At 45.5% G+C, this 25,542-nt stretch overlaps 1 protein-coding gene across 3 annotated transcripts in view; it reads right to left on the reverse strand.

Moving 5' to 3' along the window:
* Window positions 1–25,542, reverse strand: part of FBXO16 (F-box protein 16) — a 58,196-nt gene that overhangs the window by 25,347 nt on the left and 7,307 nt on the right. For 2 of the 3 annotated variants that reach the window (XM_074947398.1, XM_074947400.1), the window contains exons 2-6: window positions 15,198–15,341; window positions 12,522–12,557; window positions 5,760–5,966; window positions 4,292–4,456; window positions 3,271–3,503 (exon numbers count right to left, since the gene is read on the reverse strand). In XM_074947398.1, the coding sequence (XP_074803499.1) occupies window positions 3,271–3,503; window positions 4,292–4,456; window positions 5,760–5,966; window positions 12,522–12,557; window positions 15,198–15,293 (737 nt within the window). In that variant the 5' untranslated portion in view covers window positions 15,294–15,341. The remainder of the gene's footprint in view (window positions 1–3,270; window positions 3,504–4,291; window positions 4,457–5,759; window positions 5,967–12,521; window positions 12,558–15,197; window positions 15,342–25,542) is intronic. The other variant, XM_074947399.1, reaches the window with a different exon arrangement.

Raw genomic sequence — 25,542 nt, forward strand, 5'->3', positions numbered from 1 at the left:
CCATTTGTTTTTATACAGAGTTGTGCCCTACTGAGCAGAAAGCAAGAAGCGCTCCCCAGAAAGCAGCTTTTTTCTTCCCCCTTTCTTACCTGGGCTCAGTGACTGAGAACCGAGTAGAGAAATGGAAGCCCGGCAGGACTCCACCATTAATAGCTGTGCCCTCCGGGACACTGATGGGGAAGGAGCGGATTAGTTGAATGTTTCTGCTACAAAGAGTCGCAGTGAAGTTCGTTACAATGTTACCATTTAAATGGCAACAGGTTGCTGAATTAAAACGCCCTATGATGAGAGATGTGGGAACTACTCCCATTCATCAAGAACTTTTGCTTCAATCTGTCTGCGGATTCAGGAGGACAGCACAGAATCGGGTCATGGTTAGAAAGTTTTCTTTCAAACTGTAAAGACTAGAAACATTTTCTTTTTTTACATCTTAAAAAGACAGGAGGCCAGATCAATGCATAAAACAGCCTGGGAGTTTGAGACTTGTGGCTTAGTTTGCTCTCTTACTATGTGACAGCATGCACACTTATGGAGCAATATTAACCATAATCATATGTAGAAACAGAGAATTTACACAGGGGCAGAGCAAGGGCTTCATTCATTTGCAGATATGACCTAGACCTTCCCCACAGCACCTGCCCCCTACACCCTGCCTTCCAGGACCAAACCACGCTGCTGACAAATGACAGTTGCGTGCTGCTGATATGACCACATGGCGTTTAAAAATAGAGGGTTTACCCAGTGACAGTACCCGGTGCTGGTGTGTCACTTCCTAGGACAATTGGCCTTGAGTGATAAGAAGCTAGATAAGAAGTCTGTATCCATCTGTTGTCCTTGTACTTGCATTGCAAGCTCTTTGGGGGCAGGAACTGACTTTTTGTTCTGTGTTTGTACAGTGCCTTATGCAGTGGGGTCCTGGTCCATGCCCAGGGCTCCTAGGTGCTATGCTAATACAAACAATAAATAATAGTAAGCAATTTCGACCCTGCGGGAGGGCCTGGTTTGCTTCCACAATAATTTCCTTGACTGATCAGGGAACAGAATTGCCCAACAGAGTCTCAGCCAGTCTTCCTGAGCCTAAAGGATGGTGGTCACGATATACAGCCTCAAGGGTGAGTAGCTCAGAGAAAGGACTGCAGCGGTGGATTCTGACTGTGATTGATCCAAGGAAAAGAAATACCTAAATATGGGTTATTCAAGTGAAAAGTCACATTGATACCTACACCAGCACACCTGTGCTACTGCGTAACCAGAACAGGCATTATGGAGACCACGTGGTAGCAATTACTTGCAGCTTAAGTGAAACAAATCTCATGGAATTCATTTCCCTCCTTGAAATAATCCCCTGTAATTACAGCTAGGCTTGGTAGAACATTACACACACAAATGTTCTCAGTAGCACAAATGGTTCACAGGTTCAAACCCTGCCCAGGAAGTAGAAAAATACTCCCTATACTTATTGCACCATTAGTGACTCAGAACCTACTCCATCTGTTTGAATGTTGTAGACACATCCCTTAGCCTAGTTGTGTCTTTAGACTGTAAACCCATCAAAGCAAGTCTGGCTCTTGATTTTGTATAGTACCTAGTATAATGTAGTCCTGATGCAGACTGAACAGTATAAATCCTACCATAGTATAAATATTTACTACCACAAATAAAAAATAATAATACCCAATCTTTAAGGACAAGTATCTCAGGTAAAGGAGGTTAATAAAGTCTTCAGTCATTTCTACCAAGGAGAATGGGACCGAGCTTTTAAAAGATGCAAAAGAAAGAGGGTGACGTTGAATGCCGAAACCACCCTAGGACGAGGTGATGCAGATTAAAGATAATGATCCATAATGAGATTTCACTAGGAGATGGGGAATTTCTGAAATGTCAAGGAGGCGTAGTGGGTCCATCCAGCATAACTATTTTCAAAAAGAACCAAGGCAGGTACATTAGCCCATATGGGTACTAGGTAGGACTGAAACTCACAGTGGCTATGCACCTAGGGTGAAATTCACCACTGCAGAGGGCCAACACAAGGTCAATGAACCTTGAGGGCTTAATTGGGACTTACCTGGTTTATAGGACTTTTGTTGGCCCACTGCAGAAGGATGAATTTCTCCCTAGATGCATAGCTGAGTGGGATTCAAGATACTCTTGAGCCTCTTTTCCCAGGAACTGCTGCACAAGGACAGTCCAATGGTCCAGCTGAGCCATTATTCTTTCTCCAATAATAGCCACTGCTAGATGTGTCAGAAGAAACCATGAAACTGCCCTAATGCACTCTGTTGTGTTATTATACCATGGGGGAAAGTGTCTTTCCGACCCCAGCAGGTGACCAGATAATGCCCTGAAGCATGAGGGCTGATTGCTCCTGTAAGCCTATCCTAGGCGGTGTAACTGCAGGTGCTATTTGTTCTTTTTTAGATACACCCTACCCCAATATAATGTGACCCGATATAACACGAATTTGGATATAACACGGTAAAGCAGCGCTCTGGGGGGCGGGGCTGCGCATTCCAGCGCATCAGCGTGTTTGGCTCTGACATGCTGCTCTGAGCGGCATGTTAAGGATACTGGGCGGGGGCTAAGGGGTTGGATAAGGGGCAGAAGGTCTTGGGGGGCGGTCAGGGGAGAGGGAGCAGGGGGGCTTGTATGGTTCAGAGGTTCTGGGGACAGGACAGTCAGGGGACAGGGAACAGGGGCATTGGATAGGGCGTGGGAGTCACAGGGGGCCTGTCAGGGGGCGGGGGTGTGGATAGGGGTTGGGGCAGTCAGGGGACAGGGGGGATGGGTAGGGGTACGGTCCTGGGGATGACTAGGGATGGGGGGGGTGTCTGGAGGGGGAAGTCAGGGGACAAGGAGCGGGGTGGGGGGGTTGGATGGGTCGGGAGTTCTGAGGGGTCAGCCAGGAGGTGGGAAGTGACTATTAATAACGGAAATGCTCGCGGCCAAAGCAAGTTCGATAGAATGCAGTTTCACCTATAGCGCAGTAAGATTTTTTGGCTCCCGACGACTGCGTTATATCAGGGTAGAGGTGTATATGCATGTAAAGCTCTTTTGAGCCATCACAGTCCCACATCGATAATGTGTTTATTAGCTTCCCAGCAGTATGTTCATTTTTCTCTGTTAGTGGGAGAGCTGCATAATCCCTTAAACCTTGCTGCATTATTCAGAAATGCCCCTGAGCATACACCAACAGCCTCCTCCTTCTTACTAGTGCCAGCTACCTTTACCGTGCCAAAGAAAATGTAGAAAGGAAAGACGGGAGCTTCTTACGCCTGCCTCACTTGCTCGATCGGATCGTAGTTGTCTAGGTAGTTGAATCGGACAATGTCAGTGGGATGTTTATCCGAGGACCGCCATGGTGGGAGCTCTTTTTTCTCCTTGTCTGTCCTCTTTCCTAGCACGGATGCTGATCGGAGAACCGAAGAAAGGGATAGTTTTGTCTCGGGGACGTCTCTTGCTATTGGCTGGACATCGATGACCACAAATTCATCTTTTGGAGGGGTCTAATGGGAGAGAGACAGATGGGGGAAATAAACCTCAGCACCCAGCCACATTCCCACCCTTTGGGCATCGTTAGCAATGAATCTCAAAATAAAGAAATTATTATCGGGGAATGCGCGGCCTCCCAGCTGACAGATCTGCCAGCTTTGGGGGAGGGATACGAGGGTGCTGTCTAATGGTATTTAATGACCGTTAGCGACTGGAGACAGACAGAGAGAGAGAGAGTTACCATCTCCACACCCAAAGAGCACGCCAATGTACACACATTTTGTTTTTCCCCCACTCCAGTCTCCTATAAAGTCTTGGAAGGAATGTAATTCAAATCACTGCCCTGCTCCCCAGAGCTTAGCTGATGGGGGGGTGGGGTGATGCTTGGATCTCTTCTCTCTTCCTCTGCTGTGGGGAGACCCAAATCAGGGTGGGGAAGGGGAGGAGAGTATTGGGGGAGGGGCGCAGAACCTAAAGTGCAGGAGAGGGAATCTTCACAACATTACCCCAAAGAGCAGGTGGAGGGGAGCAGGGGGAGGCATCGGGGATGGGAGTCAATGGGACAGATCTTCCCTCATTGCTAGTAAGAGCTTGACTCGCCTCCCCACGAGGATGAGAGAGAGGAGCAGCATGTTGCATGGTAATGCAGGATATCGAGCACCAAGCAGTAATTTTAAGTAGCAAATCCTCTTCGGGTTTGACGGGTGTGATACTGTCCAGTGAGAGGCAAACCAAAAGAAGCAACCCTGATGCTCAGATGTTCTCTGCTACCATTCCATGTCTTCCAAAGTGACAGAGGTACCTTGGGCCTTGTCACATGAAGTTCCTTCACCATCTCAATGTAGTGTTTCTTCCAGATTCCCTGCTCAAAGGGGGTTGGAGAGAAGTTGATGTACCAGCCAAAACGCAGGCACTTAAGCATCCAGAGCTGATCCAGCTCTGTCAAATATTTCCAGTGCCAGCTCACCTGTGAATGCCAAAGGCGTAGCTGTTTCAGCTTACACTCTCATGTAACGTAAAGCAGACTGCAAGCCCCACCATGTCAACCACTTGCAAGAGTAGATCACAGGTCTTGGAACCCAGCAATGCATTTAATTTAAATGGGCAGGAACTGCTTACTGGGGATGTAATTCACCCCTACGCAAAAGGCCAGCCCCAGACACCGCTTAAATCCCACTTACACCCCACTAACAGGGCCCATGTGTCTCATGCGTGCCTCTGCATGCATCAGGCACATGGGCCACATCCGTGGGGCTTAAGTGGCATTTATGTCAGACAGAGGCCTTACGCTGGCTGACCCTCTGCACCAGGGTGACCTTCACACTGCCTCAGAGATTACAGGCCAGTAGGGAAGGTACCAATTTGCCTAAGAAAACATCCCGCGTTGCCACCATGTGAACAGACTCCAGCCTGAACAAATCCTTCATTATTTTCTATTTTAAAAAAACAAGACCCCCAAGTCGGACTGGCCAGTTCTGAAGGTTTTTCACCAGGGCTGTGTGCTGCTATATATCTCCCCAGGCATTTACTTTGCACATGGCATGTCTTCAAGCCTAAGGCTAAATGCACTATTAACTCACTTACTCATATTTGTAAAAGTACCTATCCACGGACACTGCTGAGGCCCTCCTTTCTGGGTAAGTCATTTCCGAAACTATCTTTCTCCTGGCCGTGCGTGGACAACGTAGACCCTGGTCCTGAGCGTCTTATTCAGAAGCTCCACCTTGAGCATTTCTGCTCCCCCGAAGACAGCACAGAGCACAATACATGCATTTCAAAGGATTTTTAAAGCATTTTATACAGTAGCTTTTTAATGACAAAAGGCCAAGATTTTCAAAAGCAGCTACTGATTTTGGGTGCCCAACTTCAGGTGCCTTAAAGGGCTTGACTTTCAGAAAGTGCCACGCCCTCACCTTTGAAAAAAATCAGCCCCTTTAAAGTGCCACAAGTTGGGCTCCTGAAAATGGAGGCACCAAAAATCACTTGTCACTTTTGAAAATCTTGGCCACAATGTTTACACTGTCTGAAATCCCAGCATGAAATAGAGATCATCTAGCCCATTCGTCCATGATCTTGCTACAATTCTGTGCACTAGATTATATGGCCAAATAATTCCCTCTACATGGGCACTTAGAAAGAGTCTCTTGCACTGTTATGAAGGCTGCTGACACAAGTATATTGTAAAAATTAGGTGCTTCCTTACAGGTCCTCTCAAGTCTCAACTAACTTGAAAAGTAGCTTTTACATTCCAGATACGTGCTGCTTTTTACCTGTGCACATCGGCAGAGACTCCTGGGGTCCAGGAAAGAAAAAATGTATAAAGACAACACTCTGGGAAGCTTTGTGGTGAAATCCAGGGCTTCAACTGGAACTCGGTCCTGCAACTGCTGAGAACAGAATTTCTGCTGCGACAGGGAGCAGCGGTCTAACAAATCTGTCAGGATCCTTCGCCTCTGACCATCTGTCCACTTGTCAAACTGAAAAAGGGAAATGCAGGGTTCGTGGCACCAGAGATACAGCTTTTTAAAAATAAGATTAATATTCATCGCTTCGAGTGAATCATTCCAGGGCAAAGGATGTGGAAATCCCAGACAAATATAGAGGCTAAATTAAAAGAAACTGCATGAGACTTAACATCTTTAAAAGATCCATCTTCCAGGACACAAAACTGGAAATACTTGTGTGAGTAAGGTTCTTTATTCCCATCAGTGGTCCTGGGTGTTGACTTCAATTGGACTATTCATGGAAGTAAAAACATTCAGTGTTTAAATGAGAATAAGTTCACTGCTACTTTCTGTATATCTATCTGGCCCCCATTACTGTAGTATCTGAGAGCCTCACAATTTGTAATGCATTTATCTTCAGGACACCTCTGTGCAGTAGAGAAATACTATTATGCCCATTTTACTTACGGGGGAATGAAGCATAGAGAGACTAAGGCCCAGATCCTCAAAGGTAGTCAGGCTCTTAACTTCCACTGAAATCAATGGGAGTTCGGTGCCTAAATACCTTTGAGGATCCTGGCCTAAATAAGGTCACATAGAAATTCTGTGGGGGAGCATGGACTTGAAGCCACATCTCCAGCTAGCACCCTAACTTCCATCCTGCCTCTCCTTAGCACCTCCCAGACAACATGCTCGTGACAGATGTATACGGAGAGGGTTAAAAAGTTCTGGCCTTACCTGTGGAAAGAAGAGCACATTTGGGTAATCAAGCTATCACAAATTCATTGGTACAGAGAGTGGTAAAGTGAGACGGTCCGTAAGCAGAGCTGGGCTAGGGATGTGTAGACAGGGTGAGTGCAGCGGCAACAGTGAAGTATCTTTTACTGCTTACAAAAAGAAAAAGATGGAAAGGGAGAGCACAGCAGGAACTTCCTGCTGGGACTGACTCAGTCACAGGCAATCCTTGCACTTCGTGTCAGAAAATTCAAGGTCAGCCCCATCCCATACAAAAAGACAGAGCAAAAAGTTCCAAAAGTTAGAAAACATGTAAGACGACCATTCCACAAACAGTTGTGACCAGTGGGAATCCCATGGGAGCTTGTGATCATTAGAAATGCAGCATTTAAAGATGGTATTCTAGGGCTGAAATGCTTCTTACCAGATTTTAAACTGATTTCTACTCAATCCTGCTCCCTATCAGCAGAAACAACACCTGTTATCCGAATCAGCTCACTGAGAATGAAGGTCTCTGAGTTGTCTTTGGGGTACTGCTTGCCCTATTATGTTCTTAAACCTTTCCAGCACTGAGGACATATTCTCTATTGGCCAGATCCTGAGGTCTTTACTTCGTTTACTTAACTTCAATGGGAATCTGAAGTTCTCACTTAAAGGTGATCTCCAAAGAAATAAATAATAGGTTTGTTCCCTTTTTCGCTTCTTTGTGATGGATAAGACAGACTTAACTTACTGTTTTTTTCAGCTGGATTTTTATATTAGAAATTCAGATCTCTTCTACCCTGTTTTTCTTGGAAGATTCCATGGATACCTGGAGAACTGGTGGGATTATGATAATAGCGACACATGCAGATGAAGCCTGATTAATTTAGAAGGAAAACAATTTATTTTCAGACTGTTTAAAACTGTTGTTTGATTGTTTTTAAGATTTATTTAATTCACTTATGTGAGAATCAGTGGGCAGAAAAGATGCCTTTGTTAAAGATTCAATCAGCCTACTCCTTCTCACAAACACATCTCTAAGATCTCCAACAAGTCCTCCAGTAAAATTAGAAAAGGACAGAACTGGCATTCCTGAGAGCTCCAAAATAAGGTACAAAACAAGCAGAAAAAGTTCCCAAACTTCAAGTCTTTTTTATTCATCATAAAGAAGCAAAGCAGGTAACCAACCCATTTCCCCCGCTTTGCATATCACCTTTAACTCTAGTGAGATTTTGCCAGAGTACTAAGTAAAAACTGAAGAGGGACCTCACAATTTGCTCCTATAAAAACATGTCCGCTGAGATGATAAAACTGTCAATCAATGCCAATTCCCAGTTTTCTATTCAATATAACTAATAGAGACAAAGAGCTAACTAGTTTACTGTCTTCCACACCAGCAGCTTGGTTTGAAGTGATCAGAACAAATTTAGCTAATTCTTTAATGGATCAAGAAATTTGCTCCTAATTCACTCTTCATGTTCTCTCATAATTTTTGGAATAAAGTATAACTTCAGTATCCCCAGCTGTCCTAACTGCTTTGTTGATGGATTTGCCAGCGGACTTCTGCACTTGTATTTTAGATGGATACTCTCCTGAAATTAATGCAATATGGTCAGCAGCACAGGCTTTCCCAAGGTGATATATTCAGCAGCAGCAAAGCAGTTAAGCATGCATAATTTGTCTCTTTTTTTTCAGTATTAACAGTACAAGAATGACACAACCCTTACCTTTGTTTACCTTTCACCACAGCTCCTCCTCTTGCATTTGATTACATTAATCCAACCAGTTTAACTGGATTTATCTTTGCGAGGTGCTGCACCTTCTCTATTGCTCTGCTGCTAAAAATTTTTCCCCTTTTTTGTGTCTTCTTCGGAGCACTTGAGACCAAGGACTCCCACAAGGACTATGTGATATAAAATTATTTTGGATGCTGCACTAGTGAATGTACGGCTCTCTGCCTGTCATTCTGCACATATCCAACACCACAGCATGTCAATAGCGATAGCACCAAGGAGGACCTTTAGGACTGAAACAGAAGGGTCTCTCTCTCTCTCTCTCTCCCACTTGAGCTGAAGGAGAGCTCCTTTCAAGTAGCAAGCTGTTACAGTTCCTCAGGCTAACCATTAGAGGCAGACATGATCGCATGCACATGACACACTAGCTCACAGGAGTTAGAACAAGATACTCAGACAGAGGCTCAGGAGCCACAAGTGGCTCTTTGCAGCACATGATATTAAAACACTATGTGGTTTAGTTATTAATCAGTCTAAGTCACTAACCAATCAGGATGCTTTTGGTATGTTATTAACCAGTTGTAGAATTCTTGGTCAGTCATTTTGCTGTGAGAATAATCTATGAGCGAGTGTGTGTGTGTGTGTGTGTGTGTGTGTGTAAATGAAACAATGAATTCACACTACTGCCGCTCTTTTAGGGAATGCTGATTGCTAATTTGGTTCCTGAACCACTGAGGTCTGAGTATCACTGAGTTAGAATCACACACTCAAACCTAGGACTGGATTCTCCAGCCACTGTGAAACATTCTAGCAGAGACAAACTCTCTCATCACCCCCAGTCAACCCCACTGTAAAGACTCATAGACTTTAAGGCCAGAAGGGACCATCGTGATCATCTAGTCTAAACTGCACATTGCAGGCCACAGAACCTTACCCGCTCACTCCTGTAATAGACCCCTAACCTCTGACTGAGTTACTGAAGTCCTTAAATCATGATTTAAAGACTTCAAAATTACAGAGAATACACCATTTACACTAGTTTAAACCTGCAAGTGACCTGTGCCTCGTGCTGCCGATAAAGGCAAAAGAAACCCAGGGTCTCTGCCAGTCTGACCTGGAGGAAAACTCCTTCCCAAACCCGCAAATATGGCAATCAGTTAGACCCTGAGCATGTGGGCAAGACCCCCCAGCCTGACACGACAGAGAATTATTTTCTGGTAATTCAGAACCCTCCCCATCTACTCTCCCATCACCAGCCATTGGAGATATTTGCTTTTAATTGCAGTGTAGACATACCCTGAGAGGGGGACAAAAGTGGCTTTTTGAATTCTGGAGGTGGCTGGGGACTACTGCTGTGCTATCCATACTTACAATGGAGCTGTCCAGCAGCATGGAATAATCAGAACCCATGTCTCCTCCCAAACCCAAAGTGCTCCAGCCACGCCTCCCACATGTCCTTATGCCATGAGCAGAGCAGGGGGTAGCCTATGATTTTGTGTTTTACATGCACTTTTCATAGGTGTAAATATTGTTCAAAGGTGCAAGGCAGTGCAGAATCAAGACCAAAGGAACTAAGCACATAAGCAAAGTTACTACGTATTATCTGAAGTGTCAGATCCTTAACCTTTCAGAAGATTGCATTGCATTTTGGGAGAAGGGGGTTTTAGTTTTTTGACTTTTACAGCCCGTGGCTACTAACATACGTGCTAAACCATTTGTACTTTTCCTTTCAGATTTTCTGGGAACGTTTTAAAACAGAAACTGCAATTTCCAAGGTTCAATTTTTTTGTTTGGCAGTTGTTGAGCTCTGGTGCAAACAAGTATTTTTGTACAATCAGCATTTAATTATTTTATTTCCTGAAACTGGAGCACATTCTTTATTATCTAAACATACATGTGCCAAATAGCTACACCAGGCACGTTTCCTGTAATTGAGAACAGTCACAATGAACTTAAATACAAAATATTTGTCCTTGACAGACCAGTTTATTCACAAAAGATTTTAACACCTGTGACCTTTTAAACTTATATAGCTACACTATTCAAACAGTGCTATTATGCAAGTATTAGGGATCACAACAGCGGAGATAAGCATCATCATCTTTTTTATACTTCTATTTGACTTGTATATCTATGGGGCCACATACCCAACACTTATTCTTCTAGCTACATTTTGAAAAATTGTTGAATGCAGCTCAACCATGCAGTTACCATTGAGGATGACAAATATACATAGCTGAATTCATTCTCACTGAATGCTCCTTTCTTGTGTATTTATTTCTGTTCATCTGGCACAGGATGAAAGTTAGAGGTGCTCTCCCAGAACTGTTCCATTCATTTCATTTTGCCTTACAGGACAGGAAGGGTTCTCCAGTGGTTAGAGTGTTAGTGTGGGACTTGGCGGGAGTCGGTTCAGTTACCTTCTCTGCTACAGACTCTGTGTGACCTGGGGCAACTCATTTAGTCTCTCTGTGCCTCAGTTCCACATCTATAAAATGGGGATCATAGCACTACCCTGCCTCACCAGCATCTTGTGAAGATAACATTAAAAGACAAAGAGGTACTCAGGTAACAGGGCCATAAAACTATCTTGGATAAATCACACTTATCTATTTCCAGTGTTAAAAAGCCTTCCTGGCATAGGTGCCGACTCCGTGAGTGCTCCAGGGCTGGAGCACCCACGGGGAAAAATTAGCGGGTGCTCTGCACCCACCGGCAGCCAAGCTCCCCTCTGCTCACCTCTTTCTCCCTCCCCCAAGCGTGCTGTATCCCCGCTCTTCCCCCTCCCACCCAGCGCTTCCCGCCCCCCCTGCCGCCTAACAGCTGTTTGGTGGTGCTTAGGACTTTCCGGGAGGGAGGGAGTGGGAGGAGCAGGGACATGGTGCACTCAGGGGAGGAGGCAGAGAAGAGGTAGGGCAGGGGTGGGCACTTGGGGGGAAGGAGGTGGGGTGGGGCGGGGACTTTGGGAAAGGAGTGGAATGGGTGTAGGACAAGGGCGATGCAGGGGCAGGAAGAGACAGGGTGGGGCAGGGCCAGGGGCAGCGGAAGATGATCGAGCACCCACTGGGCAGAGGGGAAGTCGGTGCCTATGCTTCTTGGCCTTTTATAGCACTATCTAAACATCAGTAAGGCTACATTTTAGTCACGGGTATTTTTAGTAAAAGTTATGGACAGGTCATGGGCAGTAAACAAAAATTCACAGCCCGTGACCTATCCATGACTTCTACTATATACCCTTGACTATACTGGGGGGCGGGGGGGGAGGTGGCCCAGGGGTGCCACGGGTGCTCGGATGGTCGGCCTGGGGGCACCGGGAGCATGCAGCCCAGGATCCCCGCTGGTGCTGGGGGAGAGGAGTTGGCGGGGCCAGCAGACTCCCTACCTGGCTCCACGCCACCCTGGAAGCAGGGACATCCCCCTTGCTTATCTCCTAGGCAGAGGCTTAGCCAAGCAGCTGTGTGCGCTGCCTCCGCCTAGAACACCAGCTTCGCAGCTCCCATTGGCCAGGCAGAGGCAGAGGCAGCATGCAGAGCCACCTGGCCATGCCTCCACCTATGAACTGAGCTTCTGGGGAGCCCCCCCCAGGTAAGCGCCGCCCAGAGTCCACCTCACTCCATCCCATGCCCCAACCCCTGCCCCCTCCCACACCCAAACTCTGCTGCTGGTGCAGGAGGCAGGCGCAGTGGCCCAAGACTGCCCCAGCAGCAGCTGGTGCAACTGGCACAGGGGCAGCCTGAGCTGCCCCTGAGCCAGGCGTACTGGCCGCTGCAGAAGTCACGGAGGTCACAGAAAGTCATGGAATCCGTGACTTTCGTGACAAACTCGCAGCCTTAAACATCAGACATCTTCACTGAAGACTTCTTCAAAGACTTTTCTTTGGGCTTCCCATCCCATTACAAATCATTCTAGATACCAGGCCAGGTTCTCAAGTTCATGACTCCACTGAAGTTATGCCACGAATGAATTTGCCGCTTCATGTTTCACCTGAGGTTCAACAGTACAGTCTGTCTGTTTCTGACATTTACATCCTGAAAATTAGTCTCATTGTTTGAAATATGAAATGTGTTTAAAATTCATATCCTGGTCATCTCTTCATTAGTTCTGAAACCAACACATACATTTAAAGAGAAAACCTTACCCATTTTCCAAGCAAGGATCTTCTTTCTTCAAATACCTGTTTTTAAAAAAAATCACAGACACAAATAAAATACTGTAGAACACATAGAGGTGATTCAGTTGGCAGGAGACAAATGTAAGTGAAGATGCCTCCACAGCTAAGTTGGGGGAGGGATAGCTCAGTGGTTTGAGTATTAGCCTGCTAAACCTAGAGTTGTGAGTTCAATCCTTGACGGGGCCATTTAGGGATCTGGGGCAAAAATTGAGGATTGGTCGTGCTTTGAGCAGGGGTTTGGACTAGATGACCTCCTGAGATCCCTTCCAACCCTGATATTCTATGTCTTGGGGAAAAAAATCCAGCTTGAAAAAGGATCTACATATCCTGTTAAACATGAGTCCTCGATCCTGCCATCTGGTCTTTTCAGGGAAATTCTTACACCCATACAGAGTCCACAGAAGTCAATAGGATCCACATGGGTCCACCTATTCCATTCACATTGATCAGGGCCTTAAAGGGTTCATTTGACAGTTATACCCTTTATTCATGTAGGGCTTGTTTTTTTAAGTGAATACAGTGCTCCCAAGAAGCTCCTGTGAGACAGACCTCAAAACCTCTCTTTGTCGCCTCAGTAGTTACAGCCAGGGCAGCAGCAGTTCATACTTCCCCACATGGCAATACCACTGTGCTCCAACCTTAAGTTCTTACCCCTTTCTTTAGGGGTAAGAAAGGAATTCAGTCTTCATGGCCCATGCCATCCACAGCCTCTGAAGAGACTACCACTCAGAGGCACAATTAGTACCAAGTGTAGAGGTGGTTTTGTGATGTGGGCCTTTATCCACTAGGACACAGACTGAAAGCATCAGAATCTTGCCTTCACCACTCAGGAGAGTGCACTGGGAAACGTAGAATACAGTAGCTATTCTGTCATAAGGATCAAAGAGGAGACACTCATACACCCAACTCACAAGTGCACATTGAAACAGTTACTAACCACAACTAGGAAATATTATTCATCATTGCAAACTCCAAACATGTTGTTGTTTTAGCAGCCAGCAAGAAAGACTCCAGCACAGAAAGACAATATCAGTGCTGACATTTGGTACAGTCCAATTGTCAACCCTAACAATGACTCTCAGGAGGGGTGGAAAAATGACATTTCTTTTCTTTGCATGTTTCCAGTTATTGTTTGTTTTGTTTTATTTGCACTTGGCAAATATGAGGCACTTGGCAAAATAAGAGGCCCTCTAGTAAGCCTTTTATTGGCTCAACTTTGAAAACATTTGCCTCAAGAAAATGATATATAGTCAAAGATCTAAGTTTTGGTTTGGAAAATTTAAGTGAAACTGGGGAGTTATTTCAATGAAAGCAATGTTAATGGCCTCTGATCAAAGAAAGATACCGTGTTTGCTTTCAGTACTCTTAGCAATACAGCTGAGCCAAATCTGCCAAGAAGCTCTGCTTACTCCAGGCATTTGGAAACAAATTACTAGAAATCAGTATTATTGTTCCCTGGCTTCTCCTCCTCTTCCACATCAGGTTTGAGCTTCTTGTACTCTCTTTCAAGGCTTTGCATGACTCTGCTTTAACTTTACTGTGATCTCCTCCCACTCCTGACCCTCACTGCCTTCTTTACTACAAGTCACCCTCCTAAGCATCTCTTTTCTCTTCTCCAGTCTCTTTCTACTTTACCTCTCGAGGTTCCTTCCGGCCCCACATTTCTATGATTCTATCATTCAGGACTTCTTCTACTCTGCCCCTCAGGACTTGAAGTCCCTTTCTCTTCTCACTCTGATCCCTTTTAAAAGTGCAGACATGATCAGAAAAATGACTATATAAAAATGGCACTTTATCTCTTGACAGAACTGCTCCCTGTGTGTACTGAGAGTAATATCCGTTGGTTTTAGTGGTCAGAAATATATTTTTTCTATTTTTCCTCCTGTCAGCCCTGCAGAACCAGCACAGGTATGAGAAAGCAGATTAGATTCTGGAACGCTCTCAAGGGAATTCTTAACTAAATTCTGATGAAAGAATATTACTGGTGATGATGTGTGTGAAAGCCCAGCTGCACTTACCCCAGATATAGCCTGCAGGGTTTGAAATTTGGAAAAAAATTCTTTTTATTAGTAAACTGAGCACCTCCCTAAGACTTCTAACATATATGGCACCCTTGGCGGCAATCTCAGCAGAGCGGCCATGCACAACAAACTTCTTTGGTCCGAAATGAAGCACATTGGCCATTTGGTGAAGCCTGCACTGCCCCTGTCTGTGCTGTACTTGTTCTGTGGCTCAACTGAAGACTTCAGTCCCTAAGGATATGAGTCCAGCACCTTAAACAATTCAAAGACATTTGTAGTTTTAAAGTAATCCAAGCGGCAAGAAAACAGAAGAAAAGACACAGGGAATTCTATTTTGAAAGTTTATGCACAATACAGCATAAATTAATATTACTGGGCTAAATCCTCAAGTCTTTAAACAGTTATTACTGATTCCTTACTCAGGCAAAACCCCCAGTGACTTCCATTGGATAAATGACTTGACGATTTGGCTCATCCGCAGTAGAAAAATCTACCTTTAAATAATAGGATGGATTCTAACTATGGGACTAAATCATTCTTGACTGACTTGCATTAAAGTCTCCTCACATGAGTAAGGGAAGCAGGATTTGGCTTATATCTGACTCAGCTATATGGGACTTACCTTGTCATTCATAAGCTGATGGTTCAGAGGTGTCCATGTGCTCATCTTGGTTTGCAGTTTGGGGCCATCCATGTTTTTGGGAGGTGCAAATGCCATCAGGAATGCAAGCTTGCAGGTCACCCTGATATCCTTCTGCAGACGAGGCTACAACAGTTAGAATAAAAGACCAGCATTATTTCTGTGATGCCCCATTGCTGATGCGAAAGCACTGTTAGTGAAAATCATGAATTTCCTCAAGAAGGAATGTACAAGTTCCATGGCATAGCAATGAGTCAAGTAAAACTCTTCCTCATAAACTTGAATCCTGCAAAGTAAAGTTAACATTTCATATAGAAAAGGACAATTCTATGGTTTTAGAGGCTTTTATGATAAGATTTACAGACACACAAAAGAATATCAAGACCTTTTTCAATAAAATCCAGTTGGCAAAGCTGAATGAAGAAGAATCACAATACTTGATGCTCAAATTTTCCCTGTGGAAATCCTACAGGCCATTCAGAATCCAACAATATGCACAGCATCACACTTATCTATCTTAGGGCATGTCTACACTAAAAACTTAAGTCAACCTATGCTAGGTCAACATACAGCCACCACAGTAATTACTGCGGTGGTTCATGTCCACTCTGCCCTTTTTCCGTTGGTGGCACGTGTCCTCACCAGGAGCAACTCTACCAATTTAAGAGGGGCTGTGTAGGGGGGCTGAGAGCCTGGGCTCTCATCTCCACACATAGCTCCCCCCGGAGCCAGATTGCCCTGGGGTTCCTCGCTCTCTGCCCAAGAGCTGCCCTGAGGATCCCCATTCCCAGACGGGCTCTTGCCCAGATTCCAGGCTCCCAGCTCCCAGCCGGGCTTCCAGGTCCCCATTGGTAGCTTGGGGGCAACCCCTCCAGCTCTCAGCTACCCACTCCCTGCTAGGTGGCTGCTGTGCTCCTGTGTAGGGAGCCAGGAGCCCCAGGGCAGAAGCCCTGCTGGAAGCGGGGAAGCCAGGACCTCAGGGGGAAGCCCAGCCTGGCATGGAGCCCTGTGGGCCCAGCCTGGCTCTAGCTGGAGCCCTCCATCCACCCAGCTTTCTTGTCAATTTCAGGTTCTAGCATGGAGCTGTGAAATTGACAAGACAGCCAACCTAAGTAACCCACAGTGTATACAATGACACTGTGTTGCTGTAACTACACTGACATAAGCCCTATGCCTCTCGTGGAGGTGGAGTTATTATGTTGGTGTAGTAGGGCACTTACATGGGTTTGAGCAAGGATGTAGTGTGTACACTGACATAATTAGGTCGACATAAGCTGCCTTATGTCGACCTAATGCTTTAGTGTAGACAAGCCTCTGAGTTTCACTGTAGTATCTGAGTACCTTCCACGTAAAATCAAAAGCAACAGCTAAGTCCCTAGTGGATTTTATGGAGTCTCTGGGTTTTCTGCTTGGGTTATTGGTTGAAGGTTTTTTGGTTAATATGCTTGTTTCAGGCCCATGGGTATATGCAATATAACACTACAAACCCAGAGATCTAGCTAGGTTTTTATATTGTGCTCATTACCTTAACATCTATACGCACTAATGGCCTGATCCAAAGTCACTGAAGTCGATGAGAGTCTTTCCATTAACTTAACTGGGTTTTGGATCTGGCCTTATTTCAGTTAGGGCTAGATTGTAAACTAGGATTCTGCTCCTGGGGCAGACCAGAGGAAGAATTGTATCTCAGAGAGTCACAATCTGAGCAGGGGCAAATGACGGAGTCAGGATGGCCTTAATCCCCTTTTATTTCCTTGAACATCTGAGTGAAGGCTATGAGAATCTAATCTTTAAGGATGATTCCATGGAGCTTATGAGAAAAAAATCATTTCAATCTACTAAAAGAAAAAGATCGATTTATGATAGATGGTGGTACGTAATTAAAACTGTTGTTCAAAACAATTGTTCAGGTGTTCCAGCACCTTCAACCTGTGGGAAAGGGTAAAGAAATCAAGGGCCTCCAATCACTATATACTGTGTCTAAAAGAGGGCTCAGAAGGAGAAAATCCCTCTGTATCTTTACCTACTTTTTTGGAGGAAACCTTACACATGTAAACATGAACCTTTGCTGACAACAGACAGGGCTATTCCTTCAACTACAACTATAGTAAACCTATTAGGCCCCACCCAACTCAGCAAGATTCTTAAACATATAGGTTTCAGAGTAGCAGCCGTGTTAGTCTGTATTCGCAAAAAGAAAAGGAGTACTTGTGGCACCTTAGAGACAGACCAATTTATTTGAGCAAAAGCATCCGATGAAGTGAGCTGTAGCTCACGAAAACTCATGCTCAAATAAATTGGTTAGTCTCTAAGGTGCCACAAGTACTCCTTTTCTTTTTGTATTGATCCTGTGGCTTATGGCATTGGTTTTTTTTTTTTTAACAACAATTGGAGACCTGAGGTCAAATGTGTCACTGCACTATGTTTTTGGGGTTTTTTTAAATTCTCTCTTTTGTGGCACCAAATAAATGTCATATCTACTGGTCTAAATGGTAGTGTCTTTATACAAATATTTGTCCAAATATGTGAAAGTCTTTTTCTTTACCCTCAATCCTGTAACAGGCTTTAATTGTTCAGCATAAGGGCCCATCCCCATGGAGCCAGTGGCAGGATTGGAGTCTTAGATTATAATATTCTGAAAATTCAATAATTTCTTTTAAATGAAGTGGCATTAAAAATGTCTGAAGTCCTTAATATGGTGATTGGGTGCCTGTTCTATAAATACTTCAGTATGTTTATTTTAAAGCTTTCATGATGGCAGGATGATTTAGGACTTCTGGAACAAAAGAAAAGCTAACTCTGATACAGTATATATTGCTATCCTGCCATACCTCCAAGTACTACAAAACCCTCAGCAAACACCTTTGTATAGCATTTTGCTGATACAAACACACTCTGATGCTCACAAGGAAAACCTTACAGAAAACCCAATCCTGCAGGCTATCCAGTCAAGATTCTCTTCTTTCCTTCTGAAAATGCGGCAGGATCAGTCCCAGCAGATCGCCCTTTCCTTGTATTTTTCTATCTCTTTAAAAATATGATGGAAGCAGAGGAGTGAAGAGAACCAGTAAAACATACACACTTCCTGTCCTCACTATCTTTTGATGCACTATGGTTTAATAGCTAGATCAGGAGACTCTCTGATAGGACTCCTCATTCCTGGTTTCTTTTTGATGGGGAGTTTTTTAAAGCAGTTATTGTAAGTAGATGACAGGTTGCAAAGTCAAGCACTCCAAAGTTAGGAAATGCCAGAATTAAGGTTGCCTGTGTAACCTTAATTTGGCTTCCTTGGGCATTGCACTATGATATAGTTTTAACCTACATGATAACATACTGTTTTTTCTACAGCGCCCTGGCCTCATCCACTGCACGGGAAGGACAGTGCTTACAATAACACTGCAGGCTGGTGAAGCAGTTCAGTAGAAAACAAAAACCAACCAACCAACCAACCAAACAAAAAACCAGGGTCAGGCAGTCATGTTCCTGTTCTGAGAGAGAACTTAGTATCAAAGCATCAAAACATAACCAAAAATAATCCCAACCCTGGTTTCACAGATGACAGCCTTCTTCCTACACAGGCTCTTCTTTCATAGAATCATAGAATATTAGGGTTGGAACAGACCTCAGGAGGTCATCTAGTCCCACTCCCTGCTCAAAGCAGGACCAACACCAACTAAATCATTCCAGCCAGGGTTTTGTCAAGCCAGACCTTAAAAACCGCTAAGGATGGAGATTCCACCACCTCCCTAGGTAACCCATTCCAGTGCTTCACCACCCTCCTAGTGAAATAGTGTTTCCTAATAGCCAACCTAGACCTCCCGCACTGCAACTTGAGACCATTGCTCCTCGTTCTGTCATCGTCTACAGCCAAGCTCTGCGATACAACCGCATTTGCTCCAACCCCTCAGACAGAGACAAACACCTACAAGATCTCTATCAAGCATTCTTACAACTACAATACCCACCTGCGGAAGTGAAGAAACAGATTGATAGAGCCAGAAGAGTTCCCAGAAGTCACCTACTACAGGACAGGCCTAACAAAGAAAATAACAGAACGCCACTAGCCGTCACCTTCAGCCCCCAACTAAAACCCCTCCAACGCATTATTAAGGATCTACAACCTATCCTGAAGGATGACCCAACACTCTCACAAATCTTGGGAGAAAGGCCAGTCCTTGCCTACAGACAGCCCCCCAACCTGAAGCGAATACTCACCAACAACCACATACCACACAACAGAACCACTAACCCAGGAACCTATCCTTGCAACAAAGCCCGTTGCCAACTGTGCCCACATATCTATTCAGGGAACACCATCACAGGGCCTAACAACATCAGCCACACTATCAGAGGCTCGTTCACCTGCACATCCACCAATGTGATATATGCCATCATGTGCCAGCAATGCCCCTCTGCCATGTACATTGGTCAAACTGGACAGTCTCTACGTAAAAGAATAATGGACACAAATCAGATGTTAAGAATTATAACATTCATAAACCAGTCGGAGAACACTTCAATCTCTCTGGTCACGCAATCACAGACATGAGGGTCGCTATCTTAAAGCAAAAAAACTTCAAATCCAGACTCCAGCGAGAAACTGCTGAATTGGAATTCATTTGCAAATTGGATACTATTAATTTGGGCTTGAATAGAGACTGGGAGTGGCTAAGTCATTATGCAAGGTAGCCTATCTCCCCTTGTTTTTTTCCTACAACCCCCCCCCCCCAAGACGTTCTGGTTAAACTTGGATTATTGCTGTGCACATTGTAAGATGAGCTGTTGCCAGCAGGAGAGTGAGTTTGTGTGTGTGGTTTTTGGAGGGGGGGTGTGTGTGTGGGGGGGGTGAGAAAACCTGGATTAGTGCTGGAAATGACCCACCTTGATTATCATACGCATTATAAAGAGAGGTTTCAAAGAGGGATGGGCTATTACCAGCAGGAGAGTGAGTTTGTATGTGTGTCTGTGTGGGGGGGGGGGAAAGGGTGAGAAAACCTGGATTTGTGCTGGAAATGGCCTTCCTTGATGATCACTTTAGATAAGCTGTTAGCAGCAGGACAGTGGGGTGGGAGGAAGTTTTGTTTCATGGTCTCTGTGTGTATATAATGTCTTCTGCAGTTTCCACGATATGCTATGCATCCGATGAAGTGAGCTGTAGCTCACGAAAGCTCATGCTCAAATAAACTGGTTAGTCTCTAAGGTGCCACAAGTACTCCTTTTCTTTTTTCTTTTTACGAATACAGACTAACACGGCTGTTACTCTGAAACCTGGTACCACTGAGAACAGCCAAGCTCCATCCTCTTTGGAACCCCCCTTCAGGTAGTTGAAGGCTGCTATCAAATCGCGCCTCACTCTTCTCTTCTGCAGACAAAATAACCCCAGTTCCATCAGCCTCTCCTCATAACTCATGTGTTCCAGCCCCCTAATCATTTTTGTTGCCCTCCGCTGGACTCTCTCCAATCTGTCCACATCTCTTCTGTAGTGTGGGGCCCAAAACTGGATACAATACTCCAGGTGTGTCCTCACCAGTGCCGAATAGAGGGGAAATAATCACTTCCCTCGATCTGCTGGCAATGCTCCTACTAATACAGCCCAATATGTCGTTGGCCTTCTTGGCAACAAGGGCATGCTGCTGACTCATATCCACCTTCTCGTCCACGGTAATCCCCAAGTCCTTCTGCAGAACTGCCACTTAGCCAGTTGGTCCCCAGCCTGTAGTGGTGCATGGGATTCTTCCTTCCTAAATGCAGGATTCTGCACTTGTCCTTGTTGAACCTCATCAGATTTCTTTTGGCCCAATCTTCCAATTCATCTAGGTCATTCTGGACCCTATCCCTACCCTCCAGCATATCTACCTCTCCCCACAGCTTAGTGTCATCTGCGAACTTGCTGAGGATGCAATTCATTCCATCATCCAGATCATTAATAAAGATGTTGAACAAAAGCGGCTCCAGGAACAACCCCTGGTGCGTGCCACTTGATACCGGCTACCAACTAGACATTGAGCCAGTGATCACTACCTATTGAGCCCAACAATCTAGCCAGCTTTCTATCCACTGTGACAAAGTTCCTCCTCTGCCTTGGTGGGTCCTGCGCTTACTGGTGGATTTGCTCACCTCAGAGGCTCACGGCATCCCTCAGTTTGGCCACTTTTGTGGCTCAAATCTGCCGTTCACTCAGTTAGCCTCATCACTGGCCAGCATGGGGAAAAGGAAGAAGAACAATCCCCGCAGTCTCTGCTGATCCACCTAGTGGATCGGGGAAGAAACCAGAGAACTTCCCCTCTGGTGGAACCCACAGTCCAGGTCAACTCCTCCGGTATCAAGTAGGGAGTTGAGGGGATGGGGGGAATCCAGGCCCGCCCTCTACTCTGGGCTCCAGCCCAGGGCCCTGTGGATTGCAGCTGTCTACAGTGGTCCCTGTAACAGCTGCGTGACAGTTACAACTCCCTGGGCTACTTCCCCATGGTCTCCTCCCAACACCTTCTTTATTCTAACCACAGGACCTTCCTCCTGATGTCTGATAATGCTTGTACTTCTCAGTCTTCCAGTAGTATGCCTTCTCACTCTCAGCTTCTTGCGTCTCTTGCTACCAGCTCCTCGCACGCACACCTCACTAACTGGAGTGACAGCCTTTTTAAACCAGGTGTTCTGATTAGCCTTAATTAATTCTAGCAGCTTCCCAATTGGCTACAGGTGTCCTAATTAGCCTACCTGCCTTAATTAGTTCTAGAAAGTTCCTGAATGTTCTAGAATAGTCCCTGTTATCTTATCCAGGGAAAAGGGACCTGCTTAACCTGGAACTAATGTATCTACCTTCGACCACTCTCTTGTAGCCATCTGGCCTGACCCTGTCACACCACCTTATAGTCCATTCATCCAATCCATACTTCTTTAACTTGCTGGCAAGAATACTGTGGGAGAAGGTATCAAAAGCTTTGCTAAAGTCAAGATATATCACATCCGTCACTTTCCCCATATCCACAGAGCCAGTTATCTCATCACAGAAGGCAATCAGGTTGGGCAGGCATGACTTGCCCTTGGTGAATCCATGTTGACTGTTCCTGATCACCTTCCTCTCCTCCAAGTGCTTCAAAATGGATTCCTTAAGGACCTACTCCATGATTTTGCTGGGGACTGAAGTGAGGCTGACCGGTCTGTAGTTACCCAGGTTCGCTTTCTTCCCTTTTTAAAATATGGGTACTACTGGGGTGGAGGGATAGCTCAGTGGTTTGAGCATTGGCCTGCTAAACCCAGGGTTGTGAGTTCAATCCTTGAGGGGGCCATTTAGGGATCTGGGGCAAAAATTGGGGATTGGTCCTGCTTTGAGCAGGGGGTTGGACTACATGACCTCCTGAGGGTCCCTTCCAACCCTGATATTCTATAATTCTATATTTGTCTTTTTCCAATCGTCCGGTACCTCCCCCGATCGTCATGAATTTTCAAAGATAATGGCCAATGACTCTGCAATCACATCAGCCAACTCCCTCAGCACCCTTTCTGGTTCCTTAAACAGCTGCTTTTATGACCCCTCCCTTAAGTACCTGTGTAAACCTGAGTTAGGAACGCCTCATCACACAGGGAGAAGGTAGTATTAATTGAAAGCAAACAGAGCCCTGCAAAGCAACAGACAATTATCTTAAACCTCCATAGTACATTGTCTGCACCAACCACAATTACCTCCTAGCATTACAAGCACTGCACTCACAAGCATAGCAACAAATATTAGTGGCTTCCAGCTTCAATTGCTGCCTCAAGGCATCCCTGATCCTTCTAGCCCCATGCTGCGCCCCTCTAATAGCCCTGGTCTCTGGCTGTTCAAATTCAGCCTCCAGGTGCTGAGCCTCAGTGGTCCAGCCCTGAGTGAAGCTTTCACCCTTCCCTTCACAAATATTATGGAGCGTACAGCACACGGCTAGAAGCATAGGAATATTGTCATTGGCCAGGTCCAGCTTCCTATATAGGCAGCACCAGCGGGCCTTTAAACAACCAAAAGCACACTCAACAGTCATTCTACACTTGCTCAGCCTGTTGTTGAACCGCTCCTTGCTGCTGTCAAGGTGTCCTGTGTATGGCTTCATAAGCCATGGCATTAAGGGGTAGGTGGGGTCTCCCAGGATCACAATGGGCATTTCAACTTCCCCTACGGTGATCTTCTGGTCCGTGAAGAAAGTCCCTGATTGCAGCTTCATGAACAGGCCAGTGTTACGAAAAATGTGTGCATCATGCACCTTTCTAGACCAGCCAGTGTTAATGTTAGTAAAACGCCCACGGTGATCCACAAGCACCTGAAGAACCATAGAGAAATGCCCCTTCCAATTAATGTACTCAGTGGCTAGGTGGTCTGGTGCCAGAATTGGAATATGCGTGCCATCTATGACCCCTCTGCAGTTAGGGAAGCCCATTTGTGCAAAGCCATCCACAATGTCACGCACGTTTCCCAGAGTCTCAGTCTTTCGGAGCAGGATGCGATTAATGGCCCTGCACACTTCCGTCAAAATGAGTCCAATGGTTGACTTTCCTACTCTGAACTGGTTAGCGACCGATCAGTAGCAATCTGGAGTAGTGAGCTTCCACAGTGCAATCACCACGCACTTCTCCAACAGAAGGGCAGCGCTCATTCTAGCGTCCTTGTGCCTCAGGGCTGGGGTGAGCTCATCACACAGTCCCATGAATGTGGCTTTCCTCATCCAAAAGTTCTGCAGCCTCCTCATCATCCCAGACGTGCATGACGATGTGATCCCACCACTCAGTGCTTGTTTCCCGAGCCCAAAAGCAGTGTTCCACTGTGGTCAGCACCTCCATGAATGCCATAAGCAATCTCGTGTCGTAGCTACTATGCGTGGTGAGATCAATGTCACACTCCTCTTGCCTTTGTAGTTGAAGGAATAACTCCACTGCCACTCGTGACGTGTCAGTCAGAGTGAGCAGCATACTGGTCAACAGTTCGGGATCCATTCCTGCAGACCGACAAGGCAGAGCACGCAGTTCATAAACCGTTGAAAGATGGCGCCAAATGCGGATTGCCAAATGCAGAAAGCACAGGGATTGCTGGGATGCGAAGCAGTGCATCACGGGGCATGGGGATAGGACCCAGGATGCTCTGCAACCCCCTCTGCCTTCCCACAACTCTTAGTGGCAGAAGAGGAAGAGATGCTCTGTGGGATAGCTGCCCAGAGCGCACCAATCCAAATACCACTGCAAGTGCCGCAAATGTGAACACACTATTGCGCAGGCAGCTGACAGTGTGAACACATAACAGTGGTTTCCCTTCAGCGCTCTCTGAGCGGCACTGCAATTGCCAGTGCTGTAACTCTGCCAGTGTAGATAAGGCCTAAGAAAGTGGCTCAGACTATGCCTGGCAGAAGCCGTAATGCCCATATCTCCAACCGAACACAAAAAGAATCTTCATTCACATGAACTTCACCAGACCTGTGGTGCACAGTGAATGAACTGGGCTACAGAGCCAGATATCGGGGTAATCTGGACAGAGGTATTCTTCATGGCATGCAGCTATTTAACAGGGGCATGGTTAGTGACCTTCTGAAGATGTTGAGATGATGTGGTGAAACATATAGCAACATCACAGAGTTAAGCCATGACATAGTACTGGCCACGTTGCAGCGGCTTGTGCATTAGGCACTGAAACATGGCCCGTGGAACATGTAGACCAAAGGAAGAGAGGTTATGGAACAGGTACAGTCCATAAGGCAACACTGTTTTTTTACTTTGGACTCTTGCAATAGAGGTATTTGCCAACATCCCTTAGTCAGATCAAAAGTTGTAATTTATCTAGTTTTACCTCAACTGCTGGCACTGGGTAGGCATCAAACAGAGAGCTATTACTGGCTTTTATTCTGAAATCAGAGAAAAAACTGAACACTCTGGTCTGGTTTTGGTGTCAAAACAATTAGTCTGCACCATTCACTTTGTGATTCCTCTACTACACAAATTCAAGCATATTATCTAGTTCTTGCATTACTATCTCCCACATCCTTTCCAAGACACAGAACACTCCTTTCTGAACCCTGCTACCTGGCTTAATTTGGATGCAATACTCACTGAAATGAGTCTTCCCAGGTGCAGTCATGAAAACATCTCTAAAGCTGTTAAGAAAATGCTTGGCTTGTTCCACCAGCTTTCTAGATGGGTTTTCTCCAAGCACCCCAATAGCATTAGACTCCTTACCGGATATCTGGGGTCCTAAGTTTAGTTCCTGAGTCACAGGAGAACACCATCACTCCTCTGCTCTTCTGTGATTTCAGAGAGACTGAAAACATGAAGGTGGGAACAAAACATCCCCTATTCTATAATCCTGACAAGGATT

The sequence above is a fragment of the Natator depressus genome, chromosome 3 (genome assembly GCF_965152275.1).
Source record: "Natator depressus isolate rNatDep1 chromosome 3, rNatDep2.hap1, whole genome shotgun sequence".
Taxonomy (NCBI): domain Eukaryota; kingdom Metazoa; phylum Chordata; order Testudines; family Cheloniidae; genus Natator; species Natator depressus.